We start from the raw sequence: 12,135 nt of genomic DNA on the forward strand, positions 1-12,135 counted from the left end.
CCATTTTACTGACCAGGAACTTGAGATAGTGCGAGGGACATGCAGGGGATGAGTGTCTGGCACACTGCTGACTCCTTACTAAGTGTAGTCCCGCTCCCTTACCCCCACCCCATACCCTGGTCAGCAGCACCTGTCACCTCTGGACTCCTGCAGCCCCGGTCATCTGCCCCTCCACATCAAGATTTGCCATCCTTATCTCTCCAGCCAGGCCTGGTACGCCCAGAGGATAGTACCTGGCACACAGGAAGCCCTAGGAAATGATTGACAAATGAATGAACCCGATGACCACGCTTCAGTCAATAGGTTCAGACACTCAAACGTCCCCCATCCCTACCCTCTCAAGGGTCTCACAGGGATAGAGATAAGAAAATGTCAGACTATAACAGCCAGGAAAGGGGGCAGTTTGGGGACTGGAAAGAAGCTGAGGGCCTGGACCTTGGGTGCAGGGCTCCGGCTGATTCTTGGGAAGGTGCTCCGGCTTTTGATTTCGGGGACCCTCCGTCTCACGCGTCTCACCTGCCCTCCATCCGGAGCTCGACCTTCATCTCCAACAGACAGGAGGCGTGAGCAATGGGCCCTCACCAAGCGTGAGCGTAACTGCTCACCGCGTTCTTGACCTGAACCCGGTGCACGCGTGTAAGAACCGCAAACTGCTATATTTCTGCTCCGCATAAGCATAACACCTCCAGGCCGCACCGCGGCAGCCTGGGCCGGGCGCGCGCGCAAGAACCCAAACGGTAAACCCGAACCTCGGAATCGGTCCAGCGCCCTCGCTACCTCTCCCTTTCGCACCCCATCCCCATCATACCCTTCTCCGACGCCTCTCCACCCCCACCTCAAATTCCACCATGCTCCCACAAGAGCACAAAACTTGAAAAGCACCTATCTTTGGAATAAACCACACACGGCGCGCTACGCAGGGAAGCGCAAGAACCACAAGAACCACAGACCGTATCAACTCCTACGCAGGCGCAGGAGGGGCTCGCGCTGGACCGGAAGCAGGGAGCACTCTGGAAGCTGTGGGCGGAGCTAGAGACGTCGCCGCGAGGACCGCCGGGAGTTGTAGGCCCAGCTCGTCCGAAGGCAGTAGGCGCCAACAACTCAACCGCCGCATGGGTACCTGGGAGTTGTCGGCGGGCAGACCACAAAGCCTTCTGGAAGTCGTAGTTCTATTACCTGCTTCCGCGCTTTCTCGGAGCCTGGACCTTCCCGCGTGCGTTCTATTCAGGTGAGTGCCTCCTCCCACCTTTGTAGCACTGCAGTGGAGGAGTTGACGGTCTTTATGGGGAGACAGCACTCCCCTCCATAAACCCCCAAAGCCTATCTCCCGGCGGCCCTCCAGGCAGGAGTGCCCTAAACAGCTGGCGTTCCTGATTTGAACTCTGCCGGCCGGGTCTGACTCCTTGTTCCCACCCACCCCCGCCCCAAGCTGGGTGCGGTGCGAGCGCACCCTCTTCAGTCCCGATTACAACCTAGAGTGGTCGGGGCGCGGGTAAAGTGGGGGATTAGGTGGCCGTGGAAATCTAGAGGCGGCGGCACACCCAGCTCAGGGTTCTGAAAAGACTTCCAGAGCAAAGAACCTCAAATCTACCATGCCCAAACCCCCCTCTCACAGTATTTCCCCATTCTTCCCCAACCCCCACCTCCTCTCTACTAAATGGTCCCACTACCTTCCAAGTGCTCAAGTCAAAACAAAACCTGAGGTCCTGAGTCCTGTTTCTTTCATCCACTGCCCTCCCCCAAGGCTTGTAAAAGTCCCATCTGCTCTGTCTCCGCAACAGATACAGAATCTGACCACTTCTCTCCAGTTCCACTGTCTCCACTCTGCTCCGAGCTACCGCTGTTGCTTACCTGGATCACTGCAGGAACCTCCTCACTGCCCATGTGGGTCCTTTCCACGCTCCACCCTCTATTCACACGCAGGCCAAGGAATCCTGTTAAAATAAAAATTAGATTCTGTCACTATAAAGCTTAAAACCGTCCAACCGTTCCTATTTCTCTCAGAATAAAGTCCAAGCTCCTTACCCTGCCAACCTCCAAGGCCCCGGAGCCTTTCCCGCCTTCGACCACAACGCACTTGAACACAGACAGGACCTGCCCTTTCATGTCCTGTGCATTTGCTGTTAACTCTTATCAGGAAAATCCTTCCCACTGATCTAATGCCTGACTCCTTCTGGCCTTAGTTCAGAGGGTCAGATCAGATCAGTCGCTCAGTCATGTCCGACTCTTTGCGACCCCATGAATCGCAGCCCTCATATTATTACTTTTCATATCTGGAAAGTATCTTGAGTCGGCTCTTCCACTAGAATTTAGTGCCTGCAACCTTTCCTTTTTGCTCATTGCTGTGTCCCCAATTCCTAGAGAACGTTGGGCACCTTGAAGGTACTAAGTGGATATTTGCTGAATGAAAGAATGAATGAGTGATTGAAAGGCCAAGATGAGACTTGAAGGTGCCAGGCTTGCACAGTGCTGCGGGAAAGAGTGTTACAGACAATGGGTTTACTCTGGGCACCATCTGGGCAGCCTCCCGGAAGGCAAGCAATGACCCCTGCAATCCGGAATCCACATGTAACCCGCCTCCCCTCTCCACCCATCCAGGAGAAGCCGACCCCTCCCGCCTCTCCAGGACCCCACGATGCCCGCCCCGCAGTGCGCCTCTTGCCACAAGGCGCGCGCCGCCCTCCGCCGTCCGCGCTCGGGCCAGGCGCTGTGCGGCGCCTGCTTCTGCGCCGCCTTCGAGGCCGAGGTGCTGCACACAGTGGTCGCGGGCCGCCTGCTGCCCCCTGGCGCCGCGGTGGCCGTGGGCGCCTCGGGCGGCAAGGACTCCACGGTGCTGGCGCACGTGCTGCGCGAGCTGGCCCCGCGCCTGGGCATCTCGCTGCACCTCGTGGCGGTGGACGAGGGCATCGGCGGCTACCGGGACGCGGCGCTGGCGGCTGTGAGGCGGCAGGCGGCGCGCTGGGAGCTCCCGCTCACCGTCGTGGCCTACGCGGACCTCTTCGGGGGCTGGACGATGGACGCCGTGGCCCGCAGCACGGCTGGCTCCGGCCGTAGCCGCGCCTGTTGCACCTTCTGCGGGGTGCTGCGGCGCCGCGCGCTGGAGGAAGGGGCGCGCCTCGTGGGAGCCACGCACGTCGTGACCGGTGAGCACAGGCGCGGCCGAGGTGGGGTGGGGGGGCGTGGTGGGAGGGGCGCATGCGCAGGATAGGGCACCGTAAGGGCGCTGGAGTGCGTGCCCAAGTGGTAAAATGGAGGCTTCGTGTGTCTTAATTGGAGAATCTAAATGGCAAGAAGGGGATATGCACGCTCACTGAAGGTTCATGGGCATACTGTGTGCACATCTTTACAAGCTTTTGAGTCACTGCCATTATCTGGTAACATTCATGGATCTCAAGTCACTTCAGTCGTCTCTCTTTGCAACCCTATGGACTGTAGCCCACAACAGCCAGGCTCCTTGGTGCATGGGATTCTCCAGGCAACAATACTGGAGTGGGTTGCTATGCCCTCCTCCAGGGGATCTCCCCAACCCAGGGATAGAACCTGCGTCTCCTGTGGCTTCTGCATTGCAGGCGGATGCTTCACCGCTGAGCCACGGGGGCTCACATGCTGGCAAATAGAGGGGTGGAAGAGTACTCTCTGGGGCTAGGGCTGTGGTTTTCTGAAGTTTTTTTTAATGACATTCTCTGTGTCCCTTTTCATAAAAGGAGGGGCATGGCGGGATATCGCCCATCAAAAGCCATCTATAGTCTGAAACGCAACTGTGTCTTTTAACTCCTTTTGTCTTTCATTCTCTCTCTGCTAACTTTTTCTCTGTCCCAGTCATTACTTCAACAAATAATTATTGACCATTTATTTTGTACCACATGCAGGCTATGTACTGGAGAACAAACTACCTAACCTCAGTTTCCTCTCCTATACAACAGGGCTATTAATATTATTCAGATCCTAGACTTCCTGGGACTTAGATGAATTATGTATGAAACACTCGGACGAGAGACTGAGAAACAGTAAACCTATAAACATTTGCTGCTATGATGATGCACAAGCCAGTATCTGATCCTGTCCGTTTCTCACATACATAATTACAACCTGTAAGTGCAGCTAAGGCAAGTGATGCAGGAAGACCTAGTGAAGGGAGAAAGGAAGAGTTTCTTGAGTAATCAGAGGCCTGAAGGCTGAGTGGGTCCTTAGATGAAGGACCAAAAGGGGATTGGGAGAGATTCTGAGCAGAGGAAACAGCAAAGGCCCTCAGGAGGGACAGTATGGTCGGGTTGAGAAGCCCTAAGACCCATTTTTACTATAGACTCAAGTATGAGCATTCCATAGAAGTGCCTGGAGGGCTCCATGGGGTCGCAAAGAGTCGGACACGACTTTCACACATACATACAAAAATAAGATGACAAGTTGCAGAATAAATTGAGCTTCAGTTTTACGGTGACTGTTGTGTAAATGCGCACTTACTTCCTCCTGGTCTTCTAAACACCATGATCTGCATTCCCAGAGGCACTTGTGTCAACAGCCCACTTGAGAGTCTCCATCAAAGGCCATTTGGACGTCTATGCAGTCTGAAGTACACTTTTCACTGAGATTGAAATGAGATTTGTTACGTAAAGCACTTTTACTCGATACATGAAAGGGCGCCTAGCACGGGGCCTGGTCTGCGATAAGTGGGGGGTAAGTGAGGCACCCCGGGTTGCTCCACGGGGGCCTGGGTGTGTCGCCCTCTCGTTTGTCGCCGGGTCCCCCAGCAGCCTCCCGCAGGCCGCCCCGCGGTGCCCCGGGGTCTCCTCCCGCGGCCCCGCCGGCCCCGGCCCCCTCCTCACGGCTCCCGTCTTCCCTCCCTCAGGACACAACGCGGACGACATGGCGGAGACGGTGCTCATGAACTTCCTGCGGGGCGACGCGGGCCGGCTGGCGCGGGGCGGGGGCCTGGGCTCCCCGGGCGAGGGGGGCGCCCTGCCGCGCTGCCGCCCGCTGCAGCTGGCGTCGCAGAAGGAGGTGGTGCTGTACGCGCACTTCCGCCGCCTCGACTACTTCTCCGAGGAGTGCGTGTACGCGCCCGAGGCCTTCCGCGGCCACGCGCGCGACCTGCTCAAGATGCTGGAGGCGGCGCGGCCGTCGGCGGTGCTGGACCTGGTTCACTCGGCCGAGCGCCTGGCGCTGGCCCCGGCCGCGCGGCCCCCGCCGCCCGGCGCCTGCTCCCGCTGCGGGGCGCTGGCCAGCCGCGCGCTCTGCCAGGCCTGCGCGCTCCTGGACGGCCTGAACCGCGGCCGGCCCCGCCTGGCCATCGGCAAGGGCCGCCGGGGGCTGGACGAGGAGGGGCAGCCGCGGGAGCCGCAGCCGTCCCGACCGCCGACTTCCGAGCCGGTCCCCGACTTCTAGAGACTCCAGTTCCCCGCGGGGATCCGGCGCCGTTGGGGCGCGGGGCCGCCTATAAATGACAAGGAATGAACCCGAGTTACCTGAGCCCGGGCTTCGTGTGCAGCTGGGAGAGAGACGGAACCTGTTACCTGCGATCCTGCAGACGCTGGGGCTCTGGGCTCCTGGGACTGGGGGCTGGGGACTCCTGGGTTTCAGAGAGGGGAGCACTAAACGACCTTCCATTCCTGAGCGAGTGGGAATTAGGGGGCTGCTTGCCTGTACCTCTGTGGGGTTCTGGACGTGCTCAGATAGCCCTAACCCTTCTCGATCACCTACTGCCCGCCTGATGATCGTGTTTGCCTGTAGTGGGATAAGCACAACCACGCAGCTGGATGGACATGTCAGTTACAGCACTCATGGTGTTTCTGTGTGAGCGCTGCGTGTACTGCAGGCGCTGGGCCATCTCATTTCACCCGCACCACGATCTCATTGGCTGTAGCCCGAGGCCCATAACTGGCCTGGGATCACCCCTCTGGAGCCCCACCTGGGGGCTCACACCCAGGTCCACCTGGGGCTCTTCAAGACGGTGGAATTAGTCCTTATCCCCACTACCACCTGAATCTCTGATGGATGAAGAGCAACTGGGGCGGCTCTCCAGACTTCAGATTCTAAAGGCAGAGCTGGGTAAGCTTGGGTCAGTGACTTAACCTCTCGGATCTTCCATTTGCTCCGCTGAAAATGGAATCAAGGCCTCCCACCAAAGCACTGTTGTGAATGTTTGATAAAGCGCTCAATAAATGTGTCCGACTTGGCTGTTCACACTAACGTTTGGCCACCAGGGGGCGCTCGATTTCGGGGTTGCTGCCCTGCCGATCCAGACGGGTGTGAGGCTCGGAGACTGCCTGCCTGCCTGACTCCTGAGGAGGCTTGGGGTCCTCAGTCCCACCTCCAAGCTTTGCTGGGCTGCTCCTTTGTTAGAAATGCCCTCCTTTCCCATCTTCCTGCTCACATCCTCCAGGAGCCTCCTGGAAGTGTCCCTGAATCTCTCCTCCCACCCTGCCCAGCCCAGGACATTGGGACTCCCTAACTCCAGCCGCTGGGTCTTGTTCTTACTGTGTGGCCATTCAGCCCTTTGGGGTCTTGTTCTCCCTAATTGAACTGAACTTTGGGGACAGAAACCAGATCTGTGTTTCTACTGGATAACACATCATTCTTTCCACATTTATGGAGCCCTTGATGTCTGCAAGGGCATTTCTAGACATCGGTGGGAGAGAAAATTAAAAAAAAAAAAATTAAAACCATTTGGTTGCGGAGTTTACAATCTTGTGGGAGAGAAGTAATAGGCAAATATGTAATATGAAGTCATAATGATGGGTACTATGAATAGGAAACAAAACAACATAAGGAGTGAAGAGTCCTGTTTTAGTTTTGAGAGGCCAAGGCCTCTTTGAGAAGGTGACTTTTGAGCAAAGACTAAAATAAAGCAAACAAGGGACTTCCGTGGTGGTCCAGTGGATAATACTCAGCACTCCCAATGCAGAGGGCCTGGGTTCGATCTCTGGTCAGAGAACTAGATCCCACATATCACAAGGAAAGATCCCCTGTGCCCTAAGACTTGGTGCAGCCGAATAAATCTTTAAAACAGTGCCAAATAAAGCAAACAAGGTTTCCATCCTTAATGGAATAACACTTCCATTAAGACCAACTAGGAACACACACACACACACACACACACACGCTATTTGAACACATCAAACAGCTACCAAGACAGCGAAGAGGCCAGAAAAAAGAGCAGCTCATTCAGCGGGAGGGGCCAGAAGACAGAGAAAGCAAGCAGAAAGCATAAGCTAAGCTGAGCTGAACTTTCAGTAGCAACACAGGGCTGGAGACAGAAATGGAGTGTGGGCCAGTGAGGCAGGCAGGACTGGAGGGGCCAAAATCCTGGGCAGAAGGGAAGAGCATTGGGATCAGCCCATCGTGAGGAATGGTTGTGACAAGAGACAGTGCCTTGCCAGTTGTTGGGTGTCCTACCCCCTCACCAGACGCTAGCATGGGGTTCAGGATCTCCTTGTGCCTTGACTCCGGGGTTGCCAGGATGCCAAATGTCAGGTATTAGGGTTAGCACCAAGGAGGGACAGAGAAAACCAGAGCTTGAAAAGCATGACAATAATGAGAGGCTGAAACTGAGAAGTGAGGTGCTGGCTCCAGCCCAGAATTAGATGTGATGTTTGCAGGTTTCTGGGGTCAATTTGAGTTCAGAAAGCCACTTGATTTGTAGACGGCTCTCAGTCAATTCTCAGGTTTCCCATGAGTCCTGCGATCACACCTTGAGAATGAGTTCTAACCTCTTATCAATTCCTCCAGTCCCAGAAAACCTTCCCTCTTTATAGCATCTATCGAATCTTCCTCTCCTTACCCCACTACTACCTTTTCCTGATCTTGCCTGGCTTTCTCTACTCGTCATAATTCTCTGTGCAGTGGTCCATTGAGGCCCCAATATCTTTTCCCCACTCTGAATATTTACCGTTCATGTAGAATGAAGGAAAACTTAGAATTTGCTTTTGTGACCTATCAGTTAAACCAGATTTCTGAGACTTCATTCCTTTATTTATGCTGAATCAGGACTTGGCAGAGCACCAGGCACAGAAAATGATCATAATCATGTTCTCTATCATCCAGAATCCCGTGGCAGTATGACAAAGGGGTTAAAAACAAGTGCAGAATATCAACCTACTGGAAAGTGAGGGGAGAAAGGGGAGAAACCTGACACAGAAGATTTTCTGCAAAGGGTGAGGGTAGTCAGTCGTGAGGGAAAAGGAACTCAGTGGCCTGTGAGAAATGCATTGTGTCTCTGAAGCTAAGTCCCCTACCCCCCTGGAAGAGGAGGTTTTCAGGGGAGACTGAGGAGCTTGGCTGTCTCCTGCCCAGCACCGCTGTCCTGAGGGACAGAAGGTCACCAGTCCCGTTTCGCAGCCCTCTTTCCTCTGCGTTTGAGACTAGTCGAGGATCTGCCCCCAGGGGGCACTCCAATCACCTTGCCAGACCCCCTGAGCGCCTAGCTGAAGGGTTGTCGCTGTCCATGGTCCGGGAGAGTAGCTGGGGTCCCAGTAATGGATTCTAGGAATCCATGTCCTCTTAGACCACACTAGAACTATTAACTTCTTTCCTCACAGCCACTTTAGATAAAGTTTAGGAAGTAATTTATCCTTGTTTAGGTGATTGTTTTGTGTTGTGGGGGTGTACTTGCCAAGGCCCACACTACTTGGTGAAAGTGCAAGTCGCTCAGTCGTGTCCAACTCTTTGAGACCCCATGGACTCCATGGAATTCTCCAGGCCAGAATACTGGCGGGGTAGCCCTTCTCTTCTCCAGGAGATCTTCCAAACCCGGGGATCGAGCCCAGTTCAGTTCAGTTGCTCAGTCATGTCTGACTCTTTGCGACCCCGTGAGCTGCAGCACCCCAGGCCTCCCTGTCCATCACCAACTCCCGGAGTCCACCCAAACTCATGTCCATTGAGTCAGTGATGCCATCCAACCGTCTCATCCTCTGTTGTCCCCTTCTCCTCCTGCCCTCAATCTTTCCCAGCATTGGGGTCTTTTCAAATGAGTCAGCTTTTTGTATCAGGTGGCCAAAGTACTGGAGTTTCAGCGTCAACATCAGTCCTTCCAATGATCACCCAGGACTGATCTCCTTTAGGATGGACTGGTTGGATCTCCTTGCAGTCCAAGGGACTCTCAAGAGTCTTCTCCAACACCATAGTTCAAAAGCATCAATTTTTCTGCCCTCAGCTTTCTTTATAGTCCAACTCTCACATCCATACGTGACCACCGGAAAAACCATAGCCTTGACTAGATGGACCTTTGTTGGCAAAGTAATGTCTCTGCTTTTTAATATGCTGTCTAGGATGGTCATAACTTTCCTTCCAAGGAGTAAGCATCTTTTAATTTCATGGCTGCAATCACTATCTGCAGTGATTTTGGAGCCCGGAAAAATAAAGTCAGCCACTGTCTCTACAGTTTCCCCGTTTATTTGCCATGAAGTAATGGGACTGGAAAACAACAGAATGGGAAAGACTAGAGATCTCTTCAAGAAAGTTAGAGATACCAAGGGAACATTTCATGCTAAGATGGGCTCAATAAAGGACAGAAATGGTATGGACCTAACAGAAGCAGAAGATATTAAGAAGAGGTGGCAGGAATACACAGAAGAACTATACAAAAAAGATCTTCATGACCAAGATAATCATGATGGTGTGATCACTCACCTAAAGCCAGACATCCTGGAATGTGAAGTCAAGTGGGCCTTAGGAAGCATCACTACGAACAAAGCTAGTGGAGGTGATGGAATTCCAGTTGAGCTATTTCAAATCCTGAAAGATGATGCTGTGAAACTGTTGTACTCAATATGCCAACAAATTTGGAAAATTCAGCAGTGGCCACAGGACTGGAAAAGGTCAGTTTTCATTCCAATCCCAAAGAAAGGCAATGCCAAAGAATGCTCAAACTACCGCACAATTGCACTCATCTCACACGCTAGTAAAGTAATGCTCAAAATTCTCCAAGCCAGGCTCCAGCAATACATGAACCGTGAACTTCCAAATGTTCAAGCTGGTTTTAGAAAAGGCAGAGGAACCAGAGATCAAATTGCCAACATCTGCTGGATCATTGAAAAAGCGAGAGAGTTCCAGAAAAACACCTATTTCTGCTTTATTGACTATGCCAAAGCCTTTGACTGTGTGGATCACAATAAACTGTGGAAAATTCTGAAAGAGATGGGAATACTAGAGCACCTGACCTGCCTCTTAAGAAACCTATATGCAGGTCAGGAAGCAACAGTTAGATCTGGACATGGAACAACAGACTGGTTCCAAATAGCAAAAGGAGTACGTCAAGTCTGTATACTGTCACCCTGCTTATTTAACTTATATGCAGAGTACATCATGAGAAATGCTGGGCTGGAAGAAGCACAAGCTGGAATCAAGATTGCCGGCAGAAGAAATATCAATAACCTCAAATATGCAGATGACACCACCCTTATGGCAGAAAGTGAAGAGGAACTAAAAAGCCTCTTGATGAAAGTGAAGGTGGAGAGTTAAAAAGTTGGCTTAAAGCTCAACATTCAGAAAACAAAGATCATGGCATCTGGTCCCATCACTTCATGGGAAATAGATGGGGAAACAGTGAAAACAGTGTCAAGGTTTATTTTGGGGGGCTCCAAAATCACTGCAGATGGTGACTACAGCCATGAAACAAAAAGACGCTTACTCCTTGGAAGAAAAGTTATGACCAACCTAGATAGCATATTGAACAGCAGAGACATTACTTTGCCAAAAAAGGCCCATCTAGTAAAGGCTATGGTTTTTCCAGTGGTCATGTATGGATGTGAGAGTTGGACTGTGAAGAAAGCTGAGCGCCGAAGAATTGATGCTTTTGAACTGTGGTGTTGGAGAAGACTCTTGAGAGTCCCTTGGACTGCAAGGAGATCCAACCAGTCCATTCTAAAGGAGATCAGCCCTGGGATTTCTTTGGAAGGAATGATGCTAAAGCTGAAACTCCAAGAGTTAACTCATTGGAAAAGACTCTGATGCTGGGAGGGATTGGGGGCAGGAGGAGAAGGGGACAATAGAGGATGAGATGGCTGGATGGCATCACTGACTCGATGGACTTGAGTCTGAATGAACTCCGGGAGTTGGTGATTGACAGGAAGGCCTGGCGTGCTGCGATTCATGGGGTCACAAAGAGTCAGACACGACTGAGTGACTGAACTGAACTGAACTGAATGGGACTGGATGCCATGATCTCCGTTTTCTGAATGTTGAGCTTTAAGCTAACTTTTTCACTCTCCTCTTTCACTTTCATCAAGAGGCTCTTTAGTTCTTCTTCACTTTCTGCCATAAGGGTGGTGTCATCTGCATATCTGAGGTTATTGATATTTCTCACAGCAATCTTGATTCCAGCCTGTGCTTCCACCAGCCCAGCATTTCTCATGATGTACTCTGCATATAAGTTAAATAAGTAGGGTGACAATATACAGCCTTGATGGAACCCAGGTCTCCTGCATTGCAGGCAGATTCTTTACCAGCTGAGCCACCAGTGAAGCCCTTGGGGCCAGCCGCTAAAAGAGATTCCACAACCAGAGCCAATGTTGTAGATGGGCTGGCCCCTGTTCTTATTATGACTGCAAGATACACTTCAGCAAAAACTATCAGGAAACTTTGAAAAAAGCAAGGCTTACTGCTCACAAGTCCTGGAGGATACACAGCACACCCGAGGGCCAGGTGTAGGAGGTGGGAGAGAGCATGGATCCTTAGCTCTGCCTTTATTGGGGTACACGGTGGGGTCCCTAGGGTATTGTGGGTTCACTTTTATTGGCGAATTTAAAACACAGGAACTGGAATTAGGGCATAAGAAGGGAAAAACAGGGTCACACAAGAGTCAGTTATCTAATTCACCCAGAGCTTTCTAAACGGGAACTTCAGGGACTTCTCTGGAGGTCCAGTGGTTAAGGCTTCTTCTTCCAGTGCAGATTGGGGGGGTCTGTGTGTGGGGGGGGTTCAATCTCTGGTTAGGAAGCTAAGATCCCATGTGCTTTGTGGCCAAAAACCAAAATATAAAACAGAAGCAATGTTGTAACAAATTCAATAAAGATTTTTAAAATTGTCCCCATCCAAAAAAAAAATCTTTAAAAGGGAACTTTATGAGTGGGGTCACCTGGCTCTTTAATGTCATAGCCGTCAATGTTTATTTGAGATGAATTATTTGACCTTGATGCCTCT

General features: G+C 52.2%; 2 protein-coding genes across 11 annotated transcripts in view; one reads left to right on the forward strand and one right to left on the reverse strand.

Annotated features, from left to right (window-relative positions):
• Positions 1-1,901, reverse strand: part of LOC102397662 (sialic acid-binding Ig-like lectin 6) — a 52,367-nt gene extending 50,466 nt beyond the window's left edge. For 9 of the 10 annotated variants that reach the window (XM_044931410.1, XM_044931415.1, XM_044931412.1 and 6 more), the window contains exons 1-2: positions 1,852-1,901; positions 1,177-1,256 (exon numbers count right to left, since the gene is read on the reverse strand). The gene's annotated coding sequence lies outside the window, so the exon portion shown is untranslated. The remainder of the gene's footprint in view (positions 1-1,176; positions 1,257-1,851) is intronic. The other variant, XM_044931409.1, reaches the window with a different exon arrangement.
• On the forward strand, positions 846-6,186 carry LOC102407917 (cytoplasmic tRNA 2-thiolation protein 1). The gene is made up of 3 exons (XM_025270122.3): positions 846-1,228; positions 2,599-3,143; positions 4,847-6,186. The coding sequence occupies exons 1-3, from the start codon at positions 1,113-1,115 to the stop codon at positions 5,380-5,382; spliced, it is 1,197 nt and encodes a 398-aa protein (XP_025125907.2). The 5' UTR covers positions 846-1,112; the 3' UTR covers positions 5,383-6,186.
• Positions 6,187-12,135: the final 5,949 nt, after the last annotated feature.

This window comes from Bubalus bubalis, chromosome 18, assembly GCF_019923935.1.
Source record: "Bubalus bubalis isolate 160015118507 breed Murrah chromosome 18, NDDB_SH_1, whole genome shotgun sequence".
Lineage (NCBI taxonomy): Eukaryota > Metazoa > Chordata > Mammalia > Artiodactyla > Bovidae > Bubalus > Bubalus bubalis.

Bases quoted from the DNA above. Each gene is read 5' to 3' on its own strand.
- LOC102407917 (XM_025270122.3), top strand. From the start codon at position 1,113: ATGGGTACCTGGGAGTTGTCGGCGGGCAGACCACAAAGCCTTCTGGAA. The intron at 1,229-2,598 runs GTGAGTGCCTCC...CCACCCATCCAG, and splicing joins CCCGCGTGCGTTCTATTCAG to GAGAAGCCGACCCCTCCCGC. The intron at 3,144-4,846 runs GTGAGCACAGGC...TCCCTCCCTCAG, and splicing joins AGCCACGCACGTCGTGACCG to GACACAACGCGGACGACATG.